Consider the following 15,648-nt stretch of genomic DNA (forward strand, 5'->3'; position numbering starts at 1 on the left):
ATATTTTCATCTGAACATCAAGTTTTTACGGTGGAACCGGAGACGCTCAAAGAAGGCTGATTCGCGGAGAAATTATTTTATACTCAAGCAAGAATCAGCAGATAAATTATTTGATCAACTTGACATGTCAGAGTATCTATGAAGGACCAGAAATGTCAAAGATTTCCGCGCCGAATTTATTCAAAATCTGGAGGCTACAAAATTCAAGAAACGGCAACGGGCAAATTATTCAAATCATCTGACAAAAGGAGAAAAGACATCTACCTAATATTTCAGATCAAGTTGACAATATCTTTTGATCAACTACAATTCAAAATAGACGATCGAGATCGAAAGTTGATCAACGGGCAAATAGCTTTTACTAGCTATAAATTGTCCAAGCAGACTTGAAGACAAGAAGAAGAGAACAGTTAAGCAAGAAAAACCCCAAGAGATTGAGCAGTTCAACAACTTGAACAACGGCTAAAACATACAAGCAAAAGATACAAACTATATTTTTTTATTAGCCGAAAAAGGGGGAAACAGAGCTTCATAGAATTAAATTCAAGTCTGAGTGAGAGAGAAATTTTATTTCTTTGTAATATTCTCTACTGAGTGTAGAAAGAGGGCGGAGTAACTAGAGAGAGTGAAAAACCCTGGTTGAGTGTAGCTTTGAGTGTAGCTTTGTGCGTAGCACTCGTGGTGAAGGGCAGAGTAACAAGAGGAGCTTGTGAAAACCCTTGAGGACGTAGCTTTGTGCGTAGTTCTCGTGGTGTAGGAGTACAGCTTGGTGCGAAGTACTCGGGAAGGCGGAGTAACAAGAGGAGCTTGCGAAAAACCTTGGAGGAGTGTAGCTTTGTGCGGAACACTCGGAGAAGTGTCGGTGGACACTTATTCACTATTGTATCTGGGTGATCGAAGAATAGTGAATTTCCTCCTTGAAGTGAAAGGAGAAGAGTGGACTAGGAGGATTACACCACCTCTGAACCACTATAAATCTCTCTCTCTATTTACTTACTGCTCATACATTTCATGAATGCTTATTCTAACTGCGAACTAACCCGATTACGATTTATCGCATATCTTTATCTGTCTGGGTTTGATAGTTCCCACGTTTGCATGCAAGCCAAACTTTACGTACATCATCTTTGAACCATATCAAGTGTTTCTAACGTGTTGCATGTTTAGAATATCTCTTTGACCACCGCACTTATAAGCATAACACTTTACAGCTACCTATTCCGCTGCACACTCTAAGTTGTTTATCTTGTTGATGCTTGTTACTTAGAGTTGAAATTATCAAAGTGTTATTTGCCCTGTGTGTTTTTGAAGAAAGTTTGAAAAGTTAAGAGAAGTCTATTCACCCCCTCCCCCCCCCCCCCTCTAGACTTCTCGCCACCCTTTCGAGACCAACATATATATATATATATATATATAAATAGGGATACACTCAGGTGCGAATAAGTGCTCAGGAGGGAAATGGGAACGAATCAGCGCGCGACACGTGTCCAGATCTAATAACTTAAAAAAAAATGCGGTGGCATTTTCGTAAATAATTGAACATCGAAGTGCAAGTAAAATCACTTACAAGTGCACCTACTTTCACCTATAAGTGCATGTAATTTTGCCTTGTTAGCATTCACTTTCCGCAAACATTCATGCACCTGGGTGTGCTTATAACTATATGTGCAACTATTTATAACTATAAGTGCAACTACTTATAACTATAGGTGCACCTACTTTCACCTATAAGTGCATGTAATTTTGCCTTGTTAACATTCATTGATCGGAGTTCAGCGGGTAATAATAATAATACCCCTGAAAACCACTCGCAAACATTCATACACCTAGGTGCAAATACTTATAACAATGTGTGCAACTACTTAGAACTATAGGTGCAACTACTTAAAACTATTGGTGCAACTAAGTATTGATGCTCAGTGTAAATTTTTACTTGCACCTATAATACATTTTACATGCACTTGTAATACATTTTATTTGCACTTCGATGTTCAATTATTTACGAAAATGCCACCGTATTTTTTTAAAAAATCAGGGTTTCTCATCCATTAGATCTGGACACGTGGACGAACAGAATTCATTCCTATTTCGCGCCTGGGTAAAGCATTCGCACCTGAGTGCGATTATATATATATATATATATATAAAATTTACTCATATTCTGCACTATGTTTTTAGTTTGTGAATTAATAACATCCTTTAACGAATTTAATTGAATTAAAATCAAATATCCTAATTTAGGTCCGGTACTTGCATTTTTGCAATGTATAATTTAACAATTTAATTTATATAGTTTATTTAATATTTTAAAAATACAATTTTAACAATATAGTTCCGATTTTGTAAATATTACACGGAATTCGTTGAACCAATTCATAAATGAGTCAATTGAATAACAAATATTTATACAAATCTATATTAATAGTCAAATTAATAATAAATTTTATTAATTATTAATTATTAGTTAGCATAATATTAATTTATGATATTTTTGTAGAATAAAAAATATATTAATTATGCTCACATGAGCGTTGCACGGTCTAATTAGTAGTATAAATTATTTATATAATTTCCTAATATTAATAGTAAAATTAATAATAAATTTTATTAAGTATTGACTAGTTAATTATGCTTTGTGATATACTACGAAGAAATGGAGGAGCCTAATTGTACATGTCTCTATTAATTGAATAAAAATTATTTTAAATATGACAAAATATAGGCTAATTAATTATTAAATATTATTATGATAATATTACATGGAATTGTTTGAACCAATTCATAAATGAGTCAATTGAATAAAAAATATTTTAAATATGACAAAATATAGACTAATTAATTATGAAAATATTATTGTGGTAATATTACACGGAATTGGTTTAACCAAATCATAAATGAGTCAATTGAATAAAAAATATTTTAAATATGACAGGATATAGACTAATTAATTATGAAAATATTATTATGGTAATATTACACGAAATCGGAATTGGTTGAACCAATTCATAACTGAGTCAATTGAATAAATTATAAAATATATTAACGTGTACATTTTTTGAATTAGGAAATAATTAATGTGTATTCCTGATATGGTATTATGTAATATATATATATAACCAAAAATTAATTAACAATACATGAAATATTATGAATATAGACTAATTAATGAATTAGGTATTAACGTTTACCTTTTTTTGAATTAACTTGTATTCCTTATATGATATTATGTAATATATATATAAAACAAAAAATTAATTAATATTACACAGAATATTATGAATATAGACTAATTAAAATATAGACTAATTAATCATGAAAATATTATTAACGTGTACATGTTTTGAATAAGGAAATAATTAACGTGTATTCCTTATATGGAATTATATAAACAAGGGAATAATTAACGTGTATTCCTTATATGGAATTATATAAATAAGGAAATAATTAACGTGTATTCCTTATATGGAATTATGTAATATATAAATATTTCAATAAAAATATTCTACATCATAAATTAAAATGGAACGAAAATTAGGTAAAAATATCACTATATCTAATATTCTAATTGACTAATTGACAGGATATAAAAAATAAATGCTGAAAATAAATCTGATATTACTAATTGACTGAAAATATAAAAGAATCACTAATTGACTGATATTCTACCATTATATATTTTCACTCGAGTCACCCATCCTGATGGACTAAATGTGTTAGCTCTAGACGAAGATGGACAAGATTGTGTTGCTACTACCAATGCTGTTTACAAAGAGATTTCAATAACGTGTAAATAAAATCGGATATTATGTTTTTTTTTAATGGCAAAATTGCTATAATTCTAGACAAAAATATATTTTCCATACAAATGAATTAGGATATCAATTCATTCTTATAACTGAGTTGCTAGACAACAAGCACATTTCCCTAATTTATAAAAATAATGAACAATGATAAATAAAATGTCCAAAGTTACAGCACCGCATGCGCACATCTACACATTAGCTATTAATTTGAGCAATTATTTGTTCAAATTCAAGCAATGATAACATAAAAACACATAAACGATCCAAACTATACCTTCAATTGCACTATATAATATTTGATGTTCTAGTTTAAATAATTATATATCGATCCAAATATATTACAACAAATCCATTCCGTGCATCGCACGGGTGAAAATACTAGTTATGATAAAGAGTTGGATATGATACATGCATCTACAATTCCATTACATATATATAATATTAAGAGGTCTCAGGTTCGAATTCCAATGTGCGAGCATTAACTCTTTGTACTTTAGTAGGAAAATTGTGATATTGTCACATTTAGTTATATTATTTTAATTTTGTCACATTATCACCGACTTTTATTTGTTTGTCACAATTAATTCATCGTTTAAATTTGTGTTATTTCACCATTTAATAAAGAGAACTAACATGTAATTTTATTATTCAAGCATCTATTCCAACATATAATTTCTCTCCCTCTTATAAACTTTTTTAATTGAATGATTAAATTACATATTAGTCATATTTATTAAATGATAGAATAATAAAATCTTAAAAAGAGCACTAATTGTGAGTTTGTGAAAAATTAATAAAAGTTAAGAATGTAATGTGAAAAAAATTTAAAAAGCATGATTAAATATTAGGTGGCATACTGTAATAAGTAACGACTAATTGTAAACACACAAAAAAGAGAAGAAAAAATGGTCAAATAAGTCATCGAATTTACCTAAGAAGTCAATTAGGTTCTTAAACTTTTTAAAGTAGTAATTAAACAATCAACATTGTATTTTGATGCAATAAGGTCCAAAAACCAATCAGTGACCTGCTATGCCGGAGTTGACTAAAATGTTGACCAAAACCCTAATGACCGGTGATAACAGATCACTAACCGATTTTTGGATTTTATTATACCAAAATATTGATAACATCAGAAAACATAATCGGTGTAACTCAATTTTTCAATTATATTATATAATATTCGATGTTATAATTTATACAATTGTATATCAATTTAAATATTTTAAAAATTTTATAACAAATTCATTCCGTGCAACGCACGTGCACAAATACTAGTTGTAGATAAAAATACAATGTTGATAAGTTTAATTGTTACTTTAAAAATTTTAGTAGCTTAATTAATTTTTTTAGATAAAGTCGGATGGTTTAATGGACCCTTTTTCCCAAAAAAAGAAAAAATCACCAACATATACACAACACATTACACCCCGCACCCGATGCATTTACGATACCGGCGCACAATAGCCTGAGCCGTAATATATATATATATCTCATGCATGTCTGTCCATTTTCCACCATTCCCCTCTCCCTCTTCTCTGCTAAAATAGCAAACTCAGAACTCCAAAAAAAGCCCTTTCGATCCTCTCCAGCAACAAAAACCTCTCTTGTTTTAGCACTCCACCAGTTTCATTACCGTTGAAAGTTGGAAAATTTTTCTTCACATTTTATACCGAAGCATAAAAGGTAAAAATGGTCTCGCATTTATATGCTTTCTTATTTCTTAAGCTGTATATATATATATATATGTATGTATGTATTTTCTCGTTTTTTCTTGTGTTGTTCAGAGAGGAAACTGGAGGTTTAGTTGAAGTTACTGGTTTTTGAACGCGCAGATGGACTTAAGAACTCCTTCTCCAAATGGAGCCCGCAAAAGGCCTTTCTCAGATGTTTACTCTGAACCACCGCCCAAAAAGAGGATTAGCGATGAAGATGGAGGTGCGAGTGGTGGTTATAAGAAACAAGTTTACTCAGAAATGGACAAAAGGAAGCAACACATGGAGGATACGAGCGGTGTTCAGAAAGGTCAAACATTTAGTTTCCGAGTTCTTCTTCCAAACGGTACCACTTTGGAGATGAAAATCCGCGAACCCGGTAGTGCTATGTCCTTTGATCAGCTTCTGGAAGCTATACAGGGAGAGTATTTAGCCTTGAAGTGCAGAACTGAGTCGCACAGGAAGCAGATTAATTGGAAGAGCCCCAACTTGTATATTTTGGATCCTTTTGACAAGAAGGTTTTTGACTTGGATTTCAGCAAGTACAATCCCAGAGAATCCTATTTGTTAAGGCTTCGGGTCAGTTTTTTGCCTTTCTGTTTACATATTTCTGTTCTTTTCGTTTTGCTCATTTTGATAAATTCCATTTCAATACAGGATGGCACAGTTGAAGCAAAAACATTTGAGGTTTGTTGCTATTTTATTTTATTTTGCTATTTTAAGAATGTGAATCTTTGCTCAGTCTGCCTGATTCAAATAGCAAGTGACTTCTCCTTTTTGGGTTTTGTAGAATATGTGGGATCTTACTCCAGATACTGATTTGTTAAAGGAGTTACCTGAAGAATACTCATTTGAATCTGCCCTTGCTGACTTAATTGTAAGCATTTCACTTTCGGTTCATATACAATATAATAATTTTGTAGTGACTCACTTTATGTATGTGCTTATCAGGATAATTCATTGCAAGCTGTATGGTCTAATCATGAGAATGAGAGGAGATTAATCAGGTATGAACTTTTGAAGTTGATTAATTTGTTGGTTTTTCAAGTGAACTATCAAATTTTTGGTGGCATTTTCCATTTTCGCTTAAACTGTCACTTGATTATTTGCTTCAATAAATTTTAAAATTGACCTATACTTCACTCTATTTGCAGTGTGAAGTTGTTCAAGGACAGGATTAGAATATTTGATTCAGGCCCTGGAATGGATGGGAGTGCTGAAAATTCTATAGCAAAGTGGTATAAGTTATTTGGTTTGTTGATTTTACTTGGAATGTAAAGAATTTTATTGAAGTGGTGTCTTCCAAGGTGGTTAATACAATTTTCTAGTTACTGTCTCAAGGAAATGAAGTTACTCAAATAAACTACTTAAGTGGTTTAAAGAGTCTTAATTGTGTTGTAAAGTGCCATAGTGAGTGATAGCAAATGAAAAAAATGTCATTTCCATTTAATGTTAGGGTTAACTCTTAGGGTTTCCTTAATAAGTGATAAATTTATTAGGTGCTAGGAAATTTATGGATCTCTGAAAGTTAGTGGTTGGTTCTTTTTACTGTTTACTCCCCTTATAAGGGAATATATAGACAACATTGCTTTGTATTAATATTGTACCTTAAACGCTTTTGCATTGCATAGTAATCTTGACAGTTCATTATTATAGTACTTCTTAAGTGCTCATTACTATACCTTCATGACAGATTTATCTTCTTTTGTCTCTTTATATGTTTTCGTTTACTTTTCAGGGGAAAAATGGGGGCATCTCTACACCGGTCATCAAAAGGAAAGGCCATAGGATGCAAACCTCCTTACCTTAAGGTGATTGATTTTATTTTATGGTAGCATCTTATCAGATTATACAAATGTATTAACGAATTAACATTATGGGAGGATAAAGACTTACATTTTGAAACTTTTAAGATTATCGAAATGTGGCATCTAGAGAATGTGTTCAGGTTTTGTGGCCAAGTGATATTCACTATGTTACCTCTAATATACTTAATTGCGATTGCAGCCTTGTTTCGGGATGTTTGGGTATGGAGGGCCTATTGCATCTATGCATTTGGGAAGGTATGAATTGTTAAAGAAATTCTGTGTCTTATCTTCAGCTAAATAAGGGAATAATACTCATGTATGCTGTGGTATTACAGGCGAGCTGTTGTTTCCTCAAAGACAAAAGCATCGAAGAAAGTGTATATATTACATCTAGAGAGAGAGGATTTACTCAGCTGTTCCTCTTCTGACAAAACTTGGAGGGTGTGGATTATTCTTCTCTCTCTCCCCCCTCGTCTCATCCCTATCATTGTCTCATGTTTTTGTGTTTTCCATCTTACTATTGCAGACTAGAGGTGGTCTTAGAGACCCCTTGGATTCTGAAATTCAAGAATCACCCCATGGAAGTTTTACCAAAGTAACATTTTTTCCATTCTCTTCAGTTTAAATCACTTCTTTCATATGCTCTTTTATTTTTATATGACTTTATAAAGCATTAGTGTGGCTTTGAATTTTTTATACTGACAGGTTGAGATTTTTGAACCAAAAATGAGGTTTCAAGAAATAAAGAAACTACAAGGCAAACTGAAAGACATTTACTTTCCTTACATTCAGGTATGTTGGAAGTTTTCATACATAAAAATCGATTCTTGTGATTACTTCTAACCCTTTCTCATCTACTGATTGCTTCCATTTCCATGGGCAGTGTGATGAAATATCTGAAACAGGACGAACGACAATGCCTACTGAATTTCAGGTCAATGAAACTAATTTGGCTGAAGTCTTGGGAGGAGAAGTGGCGATTACAAACCTATTCTCTTGTAATGGTCCAGACTTCACATTGCAACTGCGTTTCACTTCAGATTCTTCAGGAATAGGAAATCAAGAAGCAAATGCTCGCCTTAAATGTGTTTATTTTCCAGTTACTCAGGTATTATCTTATTGTTTTTCTCCATCTTCTTTGCCAAATGGAATTTGGAAATGCTTTTTTAATGAAAACTAACATTCATGTCTCTGCTCCAATGCTGTTGAGAGTAGGGTAAAGAAAACATTGAAAGGATAATTGAGAACTTAAAGGATGATGGTTATGAGAAGCTAGAGAACTTTGAAAGTTTTAGCCGTGTTACTGTCCGACGCTTGGGTCGCTTGCTTCCAGATGATCACTGGGTTTGTCAATTTGAACTGTTCTTTAATTAATACTAATTATTAATTGTAGATTTTTTTTTTTAAATTTATTTGGAGCCAATCACACAATCTTGTTTTCATTTTAGCCTTGGCTTCCGTTTATGGAACCCAAACAAAGAAAAGGAGAAACCCTTAAAAGATGCTGCTTTAGAGTAAAGTGTTTTGTAGGTACGACCATTGTTTATTAACAACTAGTACCACAGCGTTAGTGTAACAATTATTTGCTTCCTAAAATGATGTTTAATTTGCAGATACTGATGCTGGTTTCAACCCAACGCGAGCAAAGGTATGAATTATTGGCACTTATCGTTTTGGTTTCAAATTGTTCCAATAATGCAAATGCAATTAATATGGATCAGATTTTTCATGCTACGTATTTCTTCTCGCTTTGACTGATCTCTAAATTTCATTACCTAGACAAATTTAGCGCATTGCAGTCCTTTTACCGTTGCGCTAAAGAACTTTGGCAACAAAACCCCCGAGAAAGGTACTAGATTTTCATCTATCAATTGTTCAATTTTTTTTTTTTTTTTAAATAAAATAAATTAAACGGTAAATTGTTTTGTTGCTCATTGTGGTGGACAATACTTCTCTGTAGATGTACATGTTGAAATTTACAAGGATGGAAATGAGTTGCCTTTTTCACAACTAGAAAAGCAATATCATGAATGGATCTTTAAGATGCATGAAAAATATGATTTGGAAATTGAATCAGGCGACGATCAACCTACCCTTGTACTAGGCTGTGAGAACAGAAAAGAGCTTGGTACATCATCTGATGGTAAGCATTGCAATTTGCATACATATTTAGTGGAGGTTATTCCTTATATCATTTGTCTTGTTTTGTATCACACAACTGCTTGACATATATTCTCACATTAAAATCATTTATTTTCAATACTAATGTTGTTTTTTGTTCCTATGGTTCGACTTTTTTAGTTTTGAGGGTTCATAAAACTCTCAAGAGGAAAGGGATTACCTGGAAATCAGGTCAGAAAATCAAAATTCTGAAGGGAGCATGTGCAGGCTTTCACCGGGCACACACTTTTGCCACTCTAGAGTTTATCATCCTTGAAGGATGTGAAGGCGATGTTGGTGGTAGGTTCAGAACTTAATGGTTAATATATTAGTGTTTAAGTATTAGCTCCATTAACATTCTTGTTCTTTTGCTAAACTAATAAGTTTTCTTTAATTATATGTAGGTAATGCTAGGATTATCTGCAGGTAAGTTTGTTACTTGAAGTTTCAATATATTTCTACCAGGATCTAAAGCTTCTTTCTTTCATTTGTGTTGCACGTTTAGGCCACTGGGAGTCCCCACTGAGGATGGTTGCAAACTTTCTTTTGATAAAGGAATTGCTAACATAGATCTACGTGGGTCTAAATCTTTACCATTTAGTGTCATTGATTCCAAGAAGGTAATTTTACTTCATTTTCTGAAGATTGATGGTTCAGTGTTGAGCATATAGCCATTAATGTGCAATCCAACTATTAGCTTAAGCTTTTACACAACTGAAAATTATGGAATTTCAGACCACATGAAAGTGATCTTAAATCAAGTTGATACCAAAAAGTGGTCGAAAATAGCAACAAAGGTTTTTCCGGATACCAAAAGTGGTCGGAACAAGGCTTTCAACTTGATTTAACATCACTTTTAGGTGGTCGGAAATTCCATAATTTCCAGTAGTGTTAGTTGAGATGGAGTACATGCTTCAATTGTCATGAGAAGTTATTAAATAATTATGTGTCACTTAATGCAGTGTATACCAGTTAACGATGCTGAGTGGGAATCCCAGCTTCAGAAACGCCGTCATGAAACCACCCCATCGTCAATTGAATTATTGGATGCCAATCATTCTCTAGACTTATCACAGATGTTACCTGGTGATATAGTTAATGCTGGACATAACCCTCCAAAAGAAATCCTTGCCGTTGTTCGTCCTGCTTCATACAATTCTGCTGTGGCTTCTATGAAATTGGACCAGAAGTACATACTCAAAGAAAGTTTTGAAATGAGTCTGAACATCAAATTTTCGGCTTCAGATGGAAATGCCAATCATGTTTATTCGAATACAATAAAACCATCATTGCATAAAGGGTTAGTTGGGGTTTACATATTCCCATTGAGAAGTAAGTTGCCGAAGCTATTTCACAAAGCTGGAGTATATTCTTTCCTATTTTCACTTGTAAGTAGCATTATATTAACTCGTGTTTGGTGTTTGTAACTGCATTCCTAGTAAGCTGTATAACCCATTTCTAACCATTGATTTCATAAAATATAATTCTATAGAAACAAACTTCTTGTGCAACTTACGAAAAAAAAGTGCGTGTACAAGCTTTGTCTGAGGCAGTGAGTTGGGGACTTTCAAGTGAAAACAGCATAGAGTATAGAACACGGTAAGGCTTCTTCTGTTTCATACATATTTTTTGCTTCCATGTAAGTTAATTTTCTCTGTTAACTTGTTAGAAATACCAGTTTTTCTCTAGTTTCACATATAAATAGCTAATATGGTATACATTTAATTGTTTGGACAGGGTTGGTGAACCTCTTCCATGTATCAATATTGGCTGTTATGATAGATACATGAACCGCATACCGTTCAAATCTATTGATGATGTTGTAATCAAGATTCGTTCTGAAAGTGTTGGTTTTTCTTACGACCATGCTATGGGTGCAAATACATCACAAGATAAATTTTCTTTACGTATTAAGGTCTATTTTATATATATATATACATATGGTAATACACTGATGACTATTCTTTGCTTCCCATATAAACAGTTTACCTCTTGAAATATCAAATTCTGTAGGGCCTCGTTATTGAAACCAGTGAACTAGACAAGATTGGACCAAACTATGAAACTACTTTGTCTATATGTTCAGATGACGAATTATTTTCTGTAGCCATTCCAGTTCAAGGTACATTTTTTTAGCACTGGAATGCAAACAAATTTCTATTGTATAGCTTCTTGAAAGAATTTCTTAATTTTCTTTTTCCTTTACTTAGTTTTGCCTGGACCACTGCACCATATCAGTGTTCATCCACTAAATTATGGACAGAAATTGTTACCTGGACTTGTGGTTAAGGAGCTTAAATTGGAGGTATGTAATAAAATATATCTATGGTATGTTTGATGTTTTCCATAAGAAAAGAAGGGAGTTAGATGAAATGAATCAATAAAAGATATTTCCTGTTATTCAACAGTTTCTTACATTAATTATATCTCTATAGATGTTGGATGCATATAATAATCATATCCAAAAAGATGAGAAAATCAAACTGCAGATGGATGGATTCTGTGCTTATGATCAAGGTTGCCTTATGTGTAAGGTATTTACCTTTTCTAGATCTTATCAAATTCTCCTTTCGTTTTCAATTTGTTGGCATTTAGAATATAGCAATTGCTTGTGAATGGACCGAAAGCAATGCTCATTGTTCTCCAAGCCAAGCATGAGTAAGAGTTTCTAATCAGTGCTTGTTCCAACACAGGTAGATGAAAATGGTTTTGTAAACCTTGGTGGAGTACTGAAAGTTACAGCAGGATATGGTAAAAAAGGTGCGTTTTTCATACAATTTATCCATTCTGTCACGTATGTGCTTTTCCATGGAAAAAAATAAAAGAAAAAAATAGAAAATATCCATGGCCCTTCATATCCCTACTTTATTCACTTCTAACATTGATTTTCCAGTAACTACTTATTTTTATCATCTACAGCTTCCCTCTCTGTTTTTTCTGGTGATAAAGCCGTTTTCAAACAAGAATTTCAAATTGAGGCAAGAGAGCTGCGAATTGTATCAGAGGTATGTAACTATGTCTCTATTTTATTTTTTTATTTTTGAAAATACAAGGAATTTAAATTGCCTTAAATTGTTGATCCATTATTTTATTGATTGATATCAGATACCTGAAGATTGTGTTCCTGGTTCTCATTTGGAGAACATCATCTTTGAGGTCATAAATTGTGAAGGAGAGGTTGATGAAAGTATCCATGATGATGAAAAAAGTGGTCAGCCCCACACTCTTACTATAAAATCTGAGTTGTTGAAGATAGATGAGAGTGTGAGATACAGCTTCTGTCACGGTCGCTGCACTGTTCGTAGCATCACTCTCCCAGAAGATGAAGGGAAGTTCCATTTTGTAGCACTTCATTCCCGTTACATGGAGTTGCAGTTGCGTATAGAGGTTAGTTGTCATTTCCCCGATATTTCCTTTTTGGTTTTTTTTTTTTTTTGATGTGTATGATGCTAACCATATAATTCTAATTCATATATAGGTGAATACAAAAAAAGCTGTAGAACCAGACTCTGGATATTTCCAATCTCAAAGTCCAGAGAGGCAGATATTAAACCAAGAGGTTGACAATTTCCAATACCCAAGTGCACAGAAGCAGATCTTTCCGTATGAGAATTCACCCCCCTACAAAGTTCCAAAATTGGAGCATGATGAAAGCGAAGCTGATCATATAGTTAATCATAAGGTGAGCTATTTGGACCTTCTTCTAATAATCCAGCTGGTTTATACTGCTTTTGCTAATATTTAATTTAATATATTTGGAATGTTTTTCTGCCCAGATTTTGGAGGATGAAGTTTTCCATTATTCTCAACTCCGTCATCAGTGTGAAATCCAACTGAAAATTCTTGATTCCAAGAAATCAAACATTCAGACAGAAATTTTCAACTTGGAAGGTCAGATATTAATAAGTGTTGTTTGTTGAGCATATAACCATTAATGTGCAGTCTAACTATCAGCTTAGGCTTTTAGTTGAGATGGAGCACATGTTTCAATTTGGTATCAGAGCCATGTCAAAGGTCATCTTTTGAGTTAGTGAGTTTATACCCCAATGACAACTCTTTTTCATTCATGGTGCAGACTCTATTGGACTTTCTTCTTCTCAGAATCGTTGCTGCACTCAAGAATCAATTATGGGGCAGATTAGTGGCATGGGTCACTCAGCAGCTGCCATTGCCTGCAAACTGATCGAAACACCTTCATCATCTGTAGAGCTACATCATGAATTTGCCAAAGAGATACTAGGTGTGGTTGCACTACTTGGATTTGCTGAAAGCATTGAGCTTAGCAGGTTAACACTCTCTTTTCTTTATTTGATGCTTATTTTAAAAACATGTAAATTTTGATTTCACTAGAATTTGGTATATTCTTGGTTTAGGATTTTAGCGGAGTACCTTGGTGAGAAACAAATGCTCGCTGTGGTTTGCAATGCCCATGCATCATCTGTTGGTGCCTCAAAAATGCATGGACACTTGAGCAGTGCAGATGCTCTTAGTACATTGGCTAATAATCTTGGAACCTCTATTAATGGAGGATATGATATGATATGCCTCAATGATATAAGGTAAACTATAATATACACAGACGAGTAGTGAGTACCATTTCTACATGCATTCAAGATTCTTGAAGTGTTAGTTGTTTTGCAGGCCTTACACAGGTGAGTTGAGCATTGGTCCCCAAAGAAGGCTAGCACTAATGAATCCTGCTTTACCAAATGGGGAGAGCCCTCCAGGGTTTTTGGGCTATGCTGTCAATATGATTCACATATCTGCAAAACATTTGCAATATAGAACGGCCTCGGGTCATGGTCTTCGCGAGACTCTATTTTATCGTCTTCTGGGAGAGCTCCAAGTCTACGCAAACAGAGATTGCATGAGCATGGCTAGTTCCTGCTTTAACAACAACCCCGCTGTTTCTTTGGATGGTGTCATCATGAGAGGAAATGGTGTCACAACCCACGCGTTTGGGTAAGTGTCTACTACATACTATATGAGATCGAACGAGCACACTTTCTTAATTATTTATTTTATTTGGTGCAATCTTATTTATGCGCTTTCCTCTTCAGGGATCCATTCATTATGTTTCCAGTCTTCTCAAATGAGCAGCTGATGAATCTGATGAGAGTGAATCCAGATGTAATAAATCTGCTCAAATATAAGAAGATACAACTCGGGGAGGTTCAAAATCATATTGAAAACGAAACAATGGCATATGAGGAAATCAATAAAAAGTTTATCGGTTATCGTGATGCATATGTCAACTTAACTCAGGGAAGTAGTAGTGTGCAAGATACATAGAGTTAGGCCAGGCCAGGTTAAATATGAAAAATATTGAAAATATATAGATAGTGAATGATGGTTTATATCAATTTTTGTTGGGGTTAAAAACTATTATGTAATGACATTAGTGCAAAAGTTCACCTCACCTTCGGGCTCCATGCATGCGGGATGTGTATAGTTTTTGTACGTTGTCTATATTAATTTCATAAATTTGAACCCTTTAACAATTGACATAATGATATTTCTTCATGTCGATCAGATGACAAATAACATTTTAATTCATATTGCAAGTCTTTAAGTATGAACTCTATAATTATATGAACTATGACTAATGAATTTTTTTAGTGTAGAGTATTTTAAAATCTTATTTATTGTTTTCAAAAAAAAAAAAAAAAAAAAAAAGGCTAAAGTATCATCCAGCACCCTGAACTATAATGAATTTTCCATGCCGCACCCTGACCTTTCATAAGTGATATTTAAATCCACAAACCATTAAATTTTTTTCATCTAGAAACTTTTTATAGAATCGAATCGAATCGTGCACTGTTGAACCGGAACCGGGAAAACCGAAAAAAAAAACAAAAAAAAAAAAACTAAAGTATGTTTGATACATTACATCATGCCCAAAAATTGAAAAGCATAGTTTTATTATTATTATTATTATTATTATTATTATTATTATTAAACAAGTTTACTGAGCAAGACCAAAGCCTGTATAATAGCTATATGTATATCCAGATGCATATGAACAGATTCAAGTTAAACATTCAGTGCAGGTATTTTTTAGTTCAGTTAAAGACTATATAATAGTTATGCATACTTTACAAAACATTATTGGTCTCAAACTATCTAGTTCCTTATTAAGTTAAAAGGATACACATCATCTTT

General features: G+C 33.2%; 2 protein-coding genes and 1 long non-coding RNA gene across 3 annotated transcripts; all 3 read left to right on the forward strand.

The window, feature by feature from the left end:
- Positions 1-5,974: 5,974 nt before the first annotated feature.
- LOC109183396 lies at positions 5,975-9,552 on the forward strand. The gene is made up of 14 exons (XM_019333475.1): positions 5,975-5,996; positions 6,372-6,395; positions 6,470-6,525; positions 6,673-6,756; positions 7,257-7,329; positions 7,526-7,581; positions 7,662-7,767; positions 7,853-7,921; positions 8,032-8,118; positions 8,210-8,434; positions 8,542-8,670; positions 8,940-9,002; positions 9,106-9,175; positions 9,287-9,552. The coding sequence occupies exons 4-14, from the start codon at positions 6,722-6,724 to the stop codon at positions 9,550-9,552; spliced, it is 1,179 nt and encodes a 392-aa protein (XP_019189020.1). The 5' UTR covers positions 5,975-5,996; positions 6,372-6,395; positions 6,470-6,525; positions 6,673-6,721.
- Positions 9,553-9,749: 197 nt separating this feature from the next.
- Positions 9,750-10,566, forward strand: LOC109183436. The gene is made up of 3 exons (XR_002054545.1): positions 9,750-9,786; positions 9,891-9,912; positions 10,449-10,566. It is a non-coding gene; the product is annotated as an uncharacterized LOC109183436 (long non-coding RNA).
- A 343-nt stretch (positions 10,567-10,909) lies between these two features.
- Positions 10,910-14,942, forward strand: LOC109183397. The gene is made up of 14 exons (XM_019333476.1): positions 10,910-11,085; positions 11,224-11,401; positions 11,500-11,608; positions 11,697-11,791; positions 11,922-12,020; positions 12,180-12,246; positions 12,406-12,491; positions 12,592-12,873; positions 12,965-13,168; positions 13,263-13,377; positions 13,562-13,772; positions 13,860-14,045; positions 14,128-14,448; positions 14,547-14,942. Exons 2-14 carry the CDS (start codon positions 11,273-11,275, stop codon positions 14,776-14,778), a joined length of 2,136 nt encoding a protein of 711 aa, XP_019189021.1. The 5' UTR covers positions 10,910-11,085; positions 11,224-11,272; the 3' UTR covers positions 14,779-14,942.
- Positions 14,943-15,648: the final 706 nt, after the last annotated feature.

The sequence above is a fragment of the Ipomoea nil genome, unplaced genomic scaffold (assembly GCF_001879475.1).
Source record: "Ipomoea nil cultivar Tokyo-kokei standard unplaced genomic scaffold, Asagao_1.1 scaffold1125, whole genome shotgun sequence".
Lineage (NCBI taxonomy): Eukaryota > Viridiplantae > Streptophyta > Magnoliopsida > Solanales > Convolvulaceae > Ipomoea > Ipomoea nil.

Coding starts and splice junctions, on each gene's coding strand:
- LOC109183396 (XM_019333475.1), top strand. CDS start 6,722: ATGGATGGGAGTGCTGAAAATTCTATAGCAAAGTG. Junction 7,582..7,661: donor GCATCTATGCATTTGGGAAG/GTATGAATTGTT, acceptor GTGGTATTACAG/GCGAGCTGTTGTTTCCTCAA. Junction 7,768..7,852: donor CTTCTGACAAAACTTGGAGG/GTGTGGATTATT, acceptor TTACTATTGCAG/ACTAGAGGTGGTCTTAGAGA.
- LOC109183397 (XM_019333476.1), top strand. CDS start 11,273: ATGAACCGCATACCGTTCAAATCTATTGATGATGTTGTAATCAAGATT. Junction 12,492..12,591: donor AGCTGCGAATTGTATCAGAG/GTATGTAACTAT, acceptor GATTGATATCAG/ATACCTGAAGATTGTGTTCC. Junction 13,169..13,262: donor ATCATATAGTTAATCATAAG/GTGAGCTATTTG, acceptor TTTTCTGCCCAG/ATTTTGGAGGATGAAGTTTT.